General features: G+C 44.9%; 1 protein-coding gene across 1 annotated transcript in view; it reads left to right on the plus strand.

The window, feature by feature from the left end:
* The window catches only part of LOC308694953 (uncharacterized protein), a gene marked incomplete at its 3' end in the record, with an annotated part of 37,091 nt that overhangs the window by 9,133 nt on the left and 15,564 nt on the right, over positions 1-12,394 (plus strand). Inside the window, exon 2 of the mRNA XM_081372810.1 lies at positions 5,251-5,320. Coding sequence (XP_081228936.1) covers positions 5,251-5,320 — 70 coding nt within the window. The remainder of the gene's footprint in view (positions 1-5,250; positions 5,321-12,394) is intronic.

The raw sequence follows: 12,394 nt of genomic DNA on the forward strand, positions 1-12,394 counted from the left end.
CCCAAAAGGTTCCTCCAGGCACCTTTTATTTTTACAGTGTAGCTTACTGTTTTTTTAAAACTATAAATTCAGACATACTACTCCTTTCACATACTGGTTTTCATATGTGTATATCTGAAGAAAATATGAGTAGCGGAAAACTCACTATCACAATAAGGTGTTATAGCACGTTTCTATGTGGTTGATCGTCTCTGTGATGTTCTGGTAACTAAATATTGCTCACATTCATCCTTTGAAGCAAATTTATGGAATTTTCTCACTTTTTTCTCATACACATTATACTTATTTACAAGCACAATCCTAAAGTTTATAGTTTAGATTACAAAAACTTTCAGTTTAGGGGTTTGTTCAAATTACTCACCACTAATTTTGGGCAACACTAGTGATGCTTGACTCTGAAAACACTGCTAATAAAGCACATTGAAACAGTCACAGTGGAAACATGAACCTTAGCAACATCTGATAAGTTCTAGGTTAACATAAACTTAAGTTTAGCCCCAGTGTAAACTGAACATATGTGAGTGTGAAGATGTTTTGTGATGTTCAGCGGAAAAAACCTTTATCTAGGCCACAGGAAAAAGGAAAAGCATGTTGAACAAGGGGAAACTGGAATGTGTGCGTGCATGCTTGTGTGTGTTAGTGTGCATGTGTGCACATTGGCTCGTGTATGAACTTCCATATGTGGACATTAATATTTTTCTGCCTCTGTGAACACTTTTAGCTGTTTTAGTATTTAGTATTGTTTTAGTAAGTCTTTGGCATTAATTTTATAGCTGTATACTCTTACCGTATGTTAAAAGTTGTCTAATTGTATTTTTTGGTTTTATGTCAGATAGGAATTTTAGGAAAAACATTGGATACAAAATTGAAATTTTAATAAAATCTGCTTTTGAGCTGTGAAAGAGCGACCTCTGAGTGTCACAGTGTCTGGTTTATGTTCTTTGGGTCACCACTAGATGTCCTCCTTTCTCACGGTGTCCAGCACACTCTTGAACTACATTCCCCATGATCCTTGTCTTTTCATTGCACTCAGCTGTCCCTTATCACTGATCATTGCACTCAGCCTGTTTCCCATTATCATTGTCATTCCCTGTGTATAAATACCCTGCCTGTTTAGTGTTTGTTACGGAGTCCTTGTTGTATTTCACGCCACTTCTGTGTCCGTTTCCTGCCTGTTCCTGTTTGTGTCTTGTTTTGGATTGCCTTATCGGATTTTGACCCATGCCTGGACTTGACCATTGCTTTTGGATCACCCTTAATAAATCTCATACTGCTATTGGATCTTCCTTTGTTTCATTAAGTGTGGAACGTGACAGAAGGACTCCGTCAAACAAGAACCAGCAGTATGAGTTCAAACTTCTCTTCCCCAGCCACCGAACTGGAGAGGAGAGAATTTTTTAAGGGAACCCGCCTAGTTATTTTTCGTGGGACCCGGGGTGGTCGCAGAGGAGGAGGTGGTCGAGTGGAGATCCAACAGCACTCTCCACCATGGCCCCCCTTTGACCCTGGGCTCGTGAGGGACGGACCGCAACCACCATCTCGCCGTCGCGGACGGAGAAGAGGGAAAGGGAACACGTCTGCTGATCCAGAGACTGTTCATGTCACGTCAGCCGATCCAGAGACTGTTCACGTCACGTCTGCCGAGCCTGTGTCTTCGGACAAGATGGCCGACGCGGAGCTGGTGTCCCCTGAGGAGATGGCCACTGGAACATTGTTTGAATATATTTCAACGCTACTTAAGATCCTAGAAACACCCAGGAATGTTCACGTCACGTCTGCCGAGCCTATGTCTCTGGACAAGATGGCCGCCGCCGAGCCTGTGTCTCCGGACAAGATGGCCGCCGTCGAGCCTGTGTCTGAACTTGAGCCGGTGGTGTCTGTTCCTGAGTCGGAGCTGGTGGTGCCAGTTCCAGTGCCCGAGCCGGTGGTGTCAGTTCCAGTGCCCGAGCCGGTGGGGCCAGTTCCAGTGCCCGAGCCGGTGGTGTCAGTTCCAGTGCCCGAGCCGGTGGGGCCAGTTCCAGTGCCCGAGCCGGTGGCGTCTGGGACATTGTCAGATTACTTCGAGCGTCTGGCCAGAATCCTGGAGATGCCTTTCGGACCCACAGTGTCCGTTCCTGAGCCGGAGCCAGTGTCCGTTCCTGAGCCGGAGCCAGTGTCCGTTCCTGAGCCGGAGCCAGTGTCCGTTCCTGAGCCGGAGCCAGTGTCCGTTCCTGAGCCGGAGCCAGTGTCCGTTCCTGAGCCGGAGCCAGTGTCCGTTCCTGAGCCGGAGCCAGTGTCCGTTCCTGAGCCGGAGCCAGTGTCCGTTCCTGAGCCGGAGCCAGTGTCCGTTCCTGAGCCGGAGCCAGTGTCCCTTCCTGAGCCGGAGCCAGTGTCCGTTCCTGAGCCGGAGCCAGTGTCCGTTCCTGAGTCTCTGCCTGTTCCTGTGTCTGTTCCTGAGCCGGTGGTGTCTGTTCCTGAGCCTGAGCCGGCTGTTCCTGAGCCCTCAGTGACCGCGACACTGGCCATTATGGCCACAGCCATGTGGTGTGTGTGGGCTACGCACACACTTGGGCCGGTGGTGTCTGTTCCTGAGCCGGTGGTGCCAGTTCCAGTGCCTGAGTCGGTGGTGCCAGTTCCAGTGCCTGAGTCGGTGGTGCCAGTTCCAGTGCCTGAGTCGGTGGTGCCAGTTCCAGTGCCTGAGTCGGTGGTGCCAGTTCCAGTGCCTGAGTCGGTGGTGCCAGTTCCAGTGCCTGAGTCGGTGGTGCCAGTTCCAGTGCCTGAGTCGGTGGTGCCAGTTCCAGTGCCTGAGTCGGTGGTGCCAGTTCCAGTGCCTGAGTCGGTGGTGCCAGTTCCAGTGCCTGAGTCGGTGGTGCCAGTTCCAGTGCCTGAGTCGGTGGTGCCAGTTCCAGTGCCTGAGTCGGTGGTGCCAGTTCCAGTGCCTGAGTCGGTGGTGCCAGTTCCAGTGCCTGAGCCGGTGGTGCCAGTTCCAGTGCCTGAGCCGGTGGTGCCAGTTCCTGTTCCAGTGCCTGAGCCGGTGGTCCAGTGCCTGAGCCGGTGGTGCCAGTTCCTGTTCCAGTGCCTGAGCCGGTGGTGCCAGTTCCAGTTCCAGTACCTGAGCCGGTGGTGTCTGTTCCAGTTCCTGAGCCATGGCCGCCCGAGGGGTCGTCTCCGCCGTGGCCACCCGATGGACTGTCTTCTGCTCCGCCCTGGCCGCCCGAGGTGTCGTCTCCGCCCTGGCCGCCCGAGGTGTCGTCTCCGCCCTGGCCGCCCGAGGTGTCGTCTCCGCCCTGGCCGCCCGAGGTGTCGTCTCCGCCCTGGCCGCCCGAGGTGTCGTCTCCGCCCTGGCCGCCCGAGGTGTCGTCTCCGCCCTGGCCGCCCGAGGTGTCGTCTCCGCCCTGGCCGCCCGAGGTGTCGTCTCCGCCCTGGCCGCCCGAGGGAAAGTCTCCGCCCTGGCCGCCCGAGGTGTCGTCTCCGCCCTGGCCGCCCGAGGGAAAGTCTCCGCCCTGGCCGCCCGAGGGAAAGTCTCCGCCCTGGCCGCCCGAGGGAAAGTCTCCGCCCTGGCCGCCCGAGGGAAAGTCTCCGCCCTGGCCGCCCGAGGGAAAGTCTCCGCCCTGGCCGCCCGAGGGAAAGTCTCCGCCCTGGCCGCCCGAGGGAAAGTCTCCGCCCTGGCCGCCCGAGGGAAAGTCTCCGCCCTGGCCGCCCGAGGGAAAGTCTCCGCCCTGGCCGCCCGAGGGAAAGTCTCCGCCCTGGCCGCCCGAGGGAAAGTCTCCGCCCTGGCCGCCCGAGGGAAAGTCTCCGCCCTGGCCGCCCGAGGGAAAGTCTCCGCCCTGGCCGCCCGAGGCATTGTCTCCTCTGTCCTGGCCGCCCGAGGGACCGTCTCCTCTGTCCTGGCCGCCCGAGGGACCGTCTCCCCTGTCCTGGCCGCCCGAGGGACCGTCTGCTCTGTCCTGGCCGCCCGAGGGACCGTCTGCTCTGCCCTGGCCGCCCGAGGGACCGTCTGCTCTGCCCTGGCCGCCCGAGGGACCGTCTGCTCTGCCCTGGCCGCCCGAGGGACCGTCTGCTCTGCCCTGGCCGCCCGAGGGACCGTCTGCTCTGCCCTGGCCGCCCGAGGGACCGTCTGCTCTGCCCTGGCCGCCCGAGGGACCGTCTGCTCTGCCCTGGCCGCCTGATGGACTGACGTTTCTGCCCTGGCCGTCTGCACAGTCTGCTCCGCCCAGGCCACCCGATGGACTGTCGTCTGCTTCACCCTGGCCGGCCGATGAACTGTCTGTGTCACCCTGGCCCCCTTTGAGTCTGTTACCCCCTGTTTCTGTTTCACTTCATGGACCTGGCCCCCCGTCCCTCCCCCTGATCCTCAACCGTGCCACCTCCCTCCTGAACTCTTGTTTTGTTCCGTGTCCTGTCTTGGAGTGTCTGGGAGCCACTCCGTAGAGGGGGGGTTATGTCACAGTGTCTGGTTTATGTTTCCTCCTTCCTCACGGTGTCCAGCACACTCTTGAACTACATTCCCCATGATCCTTGTCTTTTCATTGCACTCAGCTGTCCCTTATCACTGATCATTGCACTCAGCCTGTTTCCCATTATCATTGTCATTCCCTGTGTATAAATACCCTGCCTGTTTAGTGTTTGTTACGGAGTCCTTGTTGTATTTCACGCCACTTCTGTGTCCGTTTCCTGCCTGTTCCTGTTTGTGTCTTGTTTTGGATTGCCTTATCGGATTTTGACCCATGCCTGGACTTGACCATTGCTTTTGGATCACCCTTAATAAATCTCATACTGCTATTGGATCTTCCTTTGTTTCATTAAGTGTGGAACGTGACACTGAGTTACTCTACATATCATAATCATAATCTATTTGCATGTAGCATTTTATCAGTTCAAGCATTTGTGGGAATCGAACCCATAACCTTGCCATTGCTAGTGCCGTTCTACTTGTTAAGCTACAGGAAATGCTGAACTTTTAATAACTTGTGTTCACCTACAGTACACTTTTTTTTTTTTTTTTTTTTTTACCCACAGGTTTTCTATTATTTTTGTTACGTAAAATTATACAGCAAGTCACTCTGGAATGCAAGTTTCCTTCCTAAGTCTGGAAGTTAGTGTTATTTTTTTCTTGTAAGTCATAAGCCTGGAAAAAGAGCCATGTTGGAATTTTCAGTCTGTCTTCAGGGGACTGTAATTTAGTCCTGTGATTTTTATATCACTCAGGGTCACAACATTAAAATGATTGTTTAACAGTGTTCTTTGTTTCTCTGTGTGTTCTGAAAATAGGAGCAACCAATCCAGGACAGCCTGCCAGTCAGAACAGATTATATTGAGCCAGAGGATGGACCGTTATCAGGTACAGAAAACACACACACACACACGCATGCGCACACACACACACACACACGCACGCGCACATGCACACGCACACGCACACACACTCACATGCACTCCAAGGACAGATAATTACAAAGAGGCAAAGGATGGACAGCTATCATAAAAACAACAGGTTTCCTCTCCTCCTTTTCCTCTCCGAGTTGGAGATTTGGAGAGGAAATCTATTGAAGCAGACACAGTGGAAAAAGACTTTGTGGAAAATATAATCACATTGAATCATGGCCTTGAATTTTGGGCTTCAGCGTGGTGCTTTGAGTACTGACCGAGTCTGCCACTCGGTCAGGGACCTTTAATAAACAAGGGGAAACTCGTTTTTATTTCTTCTTCCATGTCTCATTATGGCTGGCCTGTGAGAGGATGTTTTAAGGACATATGGCAGCGTAACAAGACATTTAGTCTGTCTGGGTAGCGTCTGTAACTCAAACATTGGTTAAAAGCAAGTGAAATTCACATTGACAGATATTGCCATTGATGACAATAAAATGTTTCAATAGCATTTTTTTAAAAACATATAGATGTCTAAAAAGAAACTTTCATTTGCAAGAGACAAAATCAAGTAATTGCGTCCTAGATATTATAATATATAACCTCAAAGCAAATACACATGTATTATAAACCACAAAACGCTCACTTTTAAATTCATGGGGTTTTCTGCAGAAATGTTTTTTAGTCGGCCAGTTCTGAGGATTCTTTTAGTTCAGTTCTCATATGCTGGATTCTTTTTGCCAAGCTCAAACTACAGAGAACAAAAGTGAAGCATTCACACACACACACACACACACACACACACACACACACACACACACACACACACACACACACACACACACACATCTGTCCCATCCATCTGTGCAGGCCTTAAAGAAAAAGAAAATTGACATTGCACACCGCATCTATGCATTTTATTTTCTCAGTATGGAGTGTGTTTGTGCGCATGTGTATATGTTATCGGAAAACATGCTGAAAAATCATTAGTGGCTTCAGCTCTGTTAATTCAGCAGAACAATAAACCACAAGGGAAACCAAAAAAGTGGCTTCAAAAATTAACATTTTTGATTAAAGAGGGCATATGAATAAAAAAAAAATGATAATAATGATGTTCACGGATAAATCATTTATAATAAACACTGCAATATTCTGTAAAAAAAAAAAAGAATAGTACATTTTCATTTCATGGCGAAATAACTTCCCCTTTCTCTTGCAATGACATCTCTTCTCTGATGACGTGTTTACTGGCTTGACGGCGGGACAACCTGTCACTCGCATCCTTTCACTCTGACTTTAGAATAGAAAAGGTTTTCTGGGTGGTTATTTTCAATTATATTCGGATTTCTAAAAAGATTATTTATATCACTGGATACTATGCTATAAAAAGTTTGGGAGATTCAGTAAAATAATCCTATGTTTTTTGTACTCGATGCTTGTTTTTGAAGGTCTGTATGTGTGTAGCACTCATACAGGAATGCATCTGTGTGTGTGTGTGTTCTGTCACAGGACCTGCTGATTCAGCATATTTAAAGTCAGCTGGTCAGTCAGTCAGGCTGCTCTCTATTGTTTTCTCCGGTTTTGTCCACCTCCAGTGCGTCACATGCTAGGAGTCCCCAGAGGACCAGATCTTGCCTACAAAACCTCTTTGTTTATGCTGCATGTCTGAGTGTGTATGTTTGTGTAACCTTGTGAGAGGAAATCAGTGTGGGGTAGATACAACAGACATCCTTAATTCAGTGTTTCTTGTCATGTCTCACTAGAATATCTGTGAGGAAGTGGGACAGTACAGTGAAACAAAGTAGACTAGACCCCTTGACCTTGTGGCAGATTTTGACGTCTGAGGAACGTCATGTGTAGACACCAACTGAATATGAATCAGGGGCTATAAAAGAGTAAATAATAATGCAATATTACAGGTGAAATTTTAATATTAATAATGTATTATTACTACAATTGATATTTAGTATTGTAACTTGTTTTTCAGTCCATGTCCTGTCTTTTCGAGATTTTATTGCTCACAATTTGCTCTTTCATATACAGGTAGCTTTGGAGACTTAATGGAGTTCGCCACTGTGTTTCATTTTTGTCTCCAATTTTTCACCTTAACTTTATTTGGAGAAATAAAAACTGACACAAATGAGACGGAAACATAAAATAAAAAAATGGACAACAGAAAAATTGGTTGTGAAGAGTAGCCTACTTTTTCATGACAATGATGCACAAAACAAACCCCGCTCTAAAACGCTGTATTATTCATGCCAGGCCAGTAGTTGGCGATGTCACTTTGTGAAGAAACTACGTGCCTGTGGACTGAACATAATACGCATGCGCATGACGTCACTCTTTTCACAAATTCAGATTTTTTGTAGTTTACACAGACAATAACAGTATCATTTTGAAAAAATTGCACTTTGAAACCCCCAAAACGCTCTTATCGTGTAAATGAACGGCCAAAAGGCATAAAAAGTTTTCCGTTTTTGGTAAAAACGGTGTTGTGTATAGCATAAGTGTGTAGAGGTATAAAATTCATTTTAAAAGTCTCCATTTGTGCTCAATTAATCTCATTGCTTATGTCTAGGAGAAACATTTGTGATGTTAAAGAGACCTCATTTATGTTTTTTCTTATATGGGACCTGTTTATGTCTTTTTCTCTCTTTAATTTTTTTTTCTCATGCATGGTTTCTTTTGTTCTTTACACACCAAAGACCATGGTTTCCTTCCTTATTTCCTACAGAATCTACAACATTAACAGTTGTGTGTGTTTCCATGTAGGCTACATGTTTTCTTGTGACTGTTCTTGCATGTATCAGTTCTCCAGTGTCACTCTACAACCACGCCTGCATCTTCTAATGTGTGTTCAGTGCTTCATCCTGATTGATTGTCATTGATTCAGCTGGCAGGGTATTAAAAAAACCCTATTATATCACTCACCTCTACAGCGGCTCTGCTCTCCACCAGCCTTCCCATTCATACCAATCAACTCCATTAGCTAAAGTGCTCATAGAGTGCACACACTCGGACTGTGACTATTTCAAGACAGAGCGACAGATACAGCCTGGACACACAGCAGATTTTAGATTGAACACTGTCTTTGTAAAAACTGGGCAATCAATCAGCTGTAAATACAGTCAGTATTTAATCTTATACTGGTGGGTATAGTAGTTTCATATATAGTGCATTTAGGATGACATCAAGTCCTCTTAAATGGACGAGTCTTCTGGAATGATGCAGATATTTCTGTGTGAGGGAATTTTCTGGAAGTGTTGCATCGGAAACATTTATTAAAAGAGAAATACAAAATATTTAATAACAAGTGGATAATTTCGGAGACCCTAAACTAAAGGGACGTGGTGGTGGAAAAAATTTGGGCAGGAAGAACATTTTTTTTTTTCAAATATTTTGCGTTCCCCCGAGAAACTTTTGCTTTCCCTTGCAAATATATATATATATTTTACGGTCCCTTCGGACTTGTAATTAACGGGATTAGCGGGATTGTAATTAGCGGGACATTAAACAGGAAGTGTCTGTCCGACAACAGGTTTTGTGTGGGAACGCAAATATCTTTGCGAGGGAACGCAAACGTTTTGTGAGGGAACGCAAAGTTTCTCGGGGGAACACAAAAGTTTTGCGAGGGAAAGCAAAAGTCTAAATCCCATCCTAAATTGCTCTTTTTCTAAAATAATTTAATTATTTTAATCTCTGTTTAATGAGATGCATGGTTTATGTTTATTGACAAATAAACAAAGGTTTACAATAGGCTACATGAAAATAGATGTGTATACAGGTAAAGGATATCAGGAGACATTTAGGAGAACATTGAGGGAACGTTCTATTTTCATTGGGGGAACGTTGCAGTATATCAGCACGGATGTGATTCGGTCGTAGTCACACAACTGTATAAAATTTTTAGCAGTTCAGTAAACAAGAGCTTAATATTGAGTAACTTACATTTTAGACACAATCTTGCCAGTTGTTTTTTTAAAACGAAACAGCTGCATAGCCACTGCAGCAGTGTGTGAATGACTCAAGAACGAAACAGTTGAGTGAATGATTCAAATGGCTCAATCGTTAAGACAGTGACTGAATTCGGAACGGCATACTAGAATGCTACTACTATTTCTTTATATGAGAGAAACAGTAAAATAAATATGATAGTATGCTGTTACGAATTCACTTATTGTGTTCCTGAATGAATCACCATTTTAGGTTGACTCACTTATAACGCAGCTTATATGTAGGCTCCATGTGACAGATATGATCAGTCTCAAAGAACAATTTGAGGATCAACACAACCTCTCTATATAGGTAATTTTCTATTAGCCCATAGAATCCACAGGTTAAGTAAAATGAACAAGACAGCACTTTTATAGTAAGCTGTGGTCTGCGTTCTTAGAGAAAAGCACCTTTAATCATATGCTGGCAGTATTTTGGCACATGATCAGCATCAGGGTCATAATATGATGATGTCAGAGCGGGGCTGCAGCAGGGTCACGCAGAAACGCGGGTGCCGCCCATCCTGCAGTGTGTGACTCAGAGTTGGTTTATTAGATTAAAAGAGGCTGAGCTCCTCATCAGTCGCCCATCCTCTGCCCAGCGCATGGTAACAACAGGAGAGACAAAAAGAGAAAATAATAATACATTTTTATATGAAATTGACTGATTGATTGATTGGAAAAATCATGCATTTTAGGTTCACTCAAATGATTCAATAATTGTATTCATTTATGTGGCAATATGACTCTTTCTTTAATAAATAGAACTAAACTGATCAAATATTCCAGTGTAGCTGCAAATGAAAAACACATGCATGACATTCATGTTACCCTGTTTTATTGCTTCTATAATTTCCCTCTGTGTATATAAAATACAGTCTAAATATGGGACTGACTTGTGGTTTCATGTTGGAAATATTTGTATGCTTTTCTGAGCCCCTTCATTTTTGGATCACGCTAGGTCCTTCACGGTCAAAAGTGACTGAAGCCTTGAAATTTAATTCTCTTTTTTTCTCAGGAAAATCAATGTAATATATTTTTGTTCAATAATATTTTTTTATTATTATTTGAGGGGATTTTATGATACTGTACAATATTTATACAATTTGTCTTAGCTATTTTTATCCATTAAAATTAAATATTTTTTTTGAGTATTTTTCAGTAAATACAATAGTTCAGTTTAAAGGGTTGGTTCACCCAAAAATGAAAATTCTGTCAGTAATTACTCACCCTCATGTTGTTCCAACCCCGTTCATCTTCGGAACACAAATTAAGATATTTTTGATGAAATCTGAGAGCTGGCTCACTCTTTAATAGGCTGCAAGGTAATTTCATCTGCCAGCCCAGTAAAGTTAGTAAAGACATTGTTAAAATAGTCCAAGTGACTACAGTGGAAACAAAAATAACGACTTTATTCAGCTATTCATTTTCTTCGGTGCGGGCCTCTGACGTGAGTTCACGAGAGCGCCACGACGCATGCGCAAGAACTAAGACGATTACGCGGATGGGTCTCGATGTAGTGTTTAAAATGGTTCAAAAGTGATAATTTCCTGGATGTCCGAATCGTGAGGAACCAACGAGAAAACGTCAAAGTGCCTTACCAATGCCTCAAAATGAACGGCTTAAGGCGAGCATACACTGTGCGATGTCTGTGCGATTTCAGCAAGGAACCTACTCACACTGAACGAGTAGATCGCATGCGATGTAAAGCCAAAGCTCAGGATTTATGTGCTCACACTGTACGGTCCGAACGTCGAGCTGCGACTTGACTGCTCACACTATACGTGTGAAATATGCGCGAATCAGCACGATAAATCCTCATGCCGGGTTGCGCCTATGGACGATATCATGTAGCCTATCCATAGATATTGTCAAAACAAGCATCAGCTATCAATATCAAGAAGATTTAACATTTCCAATTTATATATTAAATTATTAGTAGGCTAGTATTATTGTATTATTATTAGGGAAGGCTCCTTTTATTATTAAACTGATAGGCTATTATAATTTAATTATAATTAAATTAAACGCAACAATTTCATAGCGCATCACCGCATAACCAACGCGCTGTGAGGATAATAAAATATTAGCCTAGAAGCTTTACTTCTCCTCATTAAAAATTGTCTAAAACATTTAGGTCGATTACAATGAATTATATACATATAATTAATTATTAACAGTCTATAATATGTCCGAACACTGCAATAATTCATCAATGAAAATTAAAAACAGCTTTCTTTCCAAACATTTTTTTTAATAATAAAAGAGGCAAAGTGTACATCGCAGGTGGCTTGGAAGAAGTGGGTAATGGTTAATCCATTTTGCAGCACGAACTGGAGGTAAGCAACAGTAATAGCTTTGAACTTAAAGATCTCCCTTTTTTCGTTTTTTTTTTTTTTTTTTTTTTTTGCTGCAGATGAAACTGTTTTCGCGCATGCGCAGTGAGGGAAAAAACACTGAGTTTAGGGCAATCGGTTCGTAGCTCTGCTTCAACTGTGCGATATAGTCACGAGGAGCGACCAAAATTTCAAACATGCCTGAAATTCATCCGACCATCCGATTGCCGGTCGTGAGAGGTTAATCGCCTCTCTTTCCCCCTGTACACTGCACGAACACTGCACGACAAACGACGCACGACAAAGCTGAAAATCGGCCCGACCTGAAAAAGAGTCGCACGAGTCAGAATTCGGCTCAAAATCGGACGAAAATCGCACAGTGTATGCCCGCCTTTACCTTTCACACTTTCCCATCAAATGATCGTAAGCGTCATCTTCTCAGTTCTTGCGCATGCGTCGTGACGCTGAACTCACGTCAGAGGCCCACACCGAAGAAAATGAATAGCTGAATAAAGTCGTTATTTTGGGGGTTTTTTGCACACAAAAAGTATTCTTGTCGTTTGATAAACTTAAGGTTGAGCCACTGTAGTCACTTGGACTATTTTAACAATGTCTTTACTAACTTTTCTGGGCTGGCAGATATCAATTACCTTGCAGCCTATGAAGGAGTGAGTCAGCTCTCAGATCTCATCAAAAATATATTAATTTGTGTTCCGA

The sequence above is a fragment of the Scardinius erythrophthalmus genome (assembly GCF_964197995.2).
Source record: "Scardinius erythrophthalmus genome assembly, chromosome: 8".
Classification (NCBI taxonomy): Eukaryota; Metazoa; Chordata; class Actinopteri; order Cypriniformes; family Leuciscidae; genus Scardinius; species Scardinius erythrophthalmus.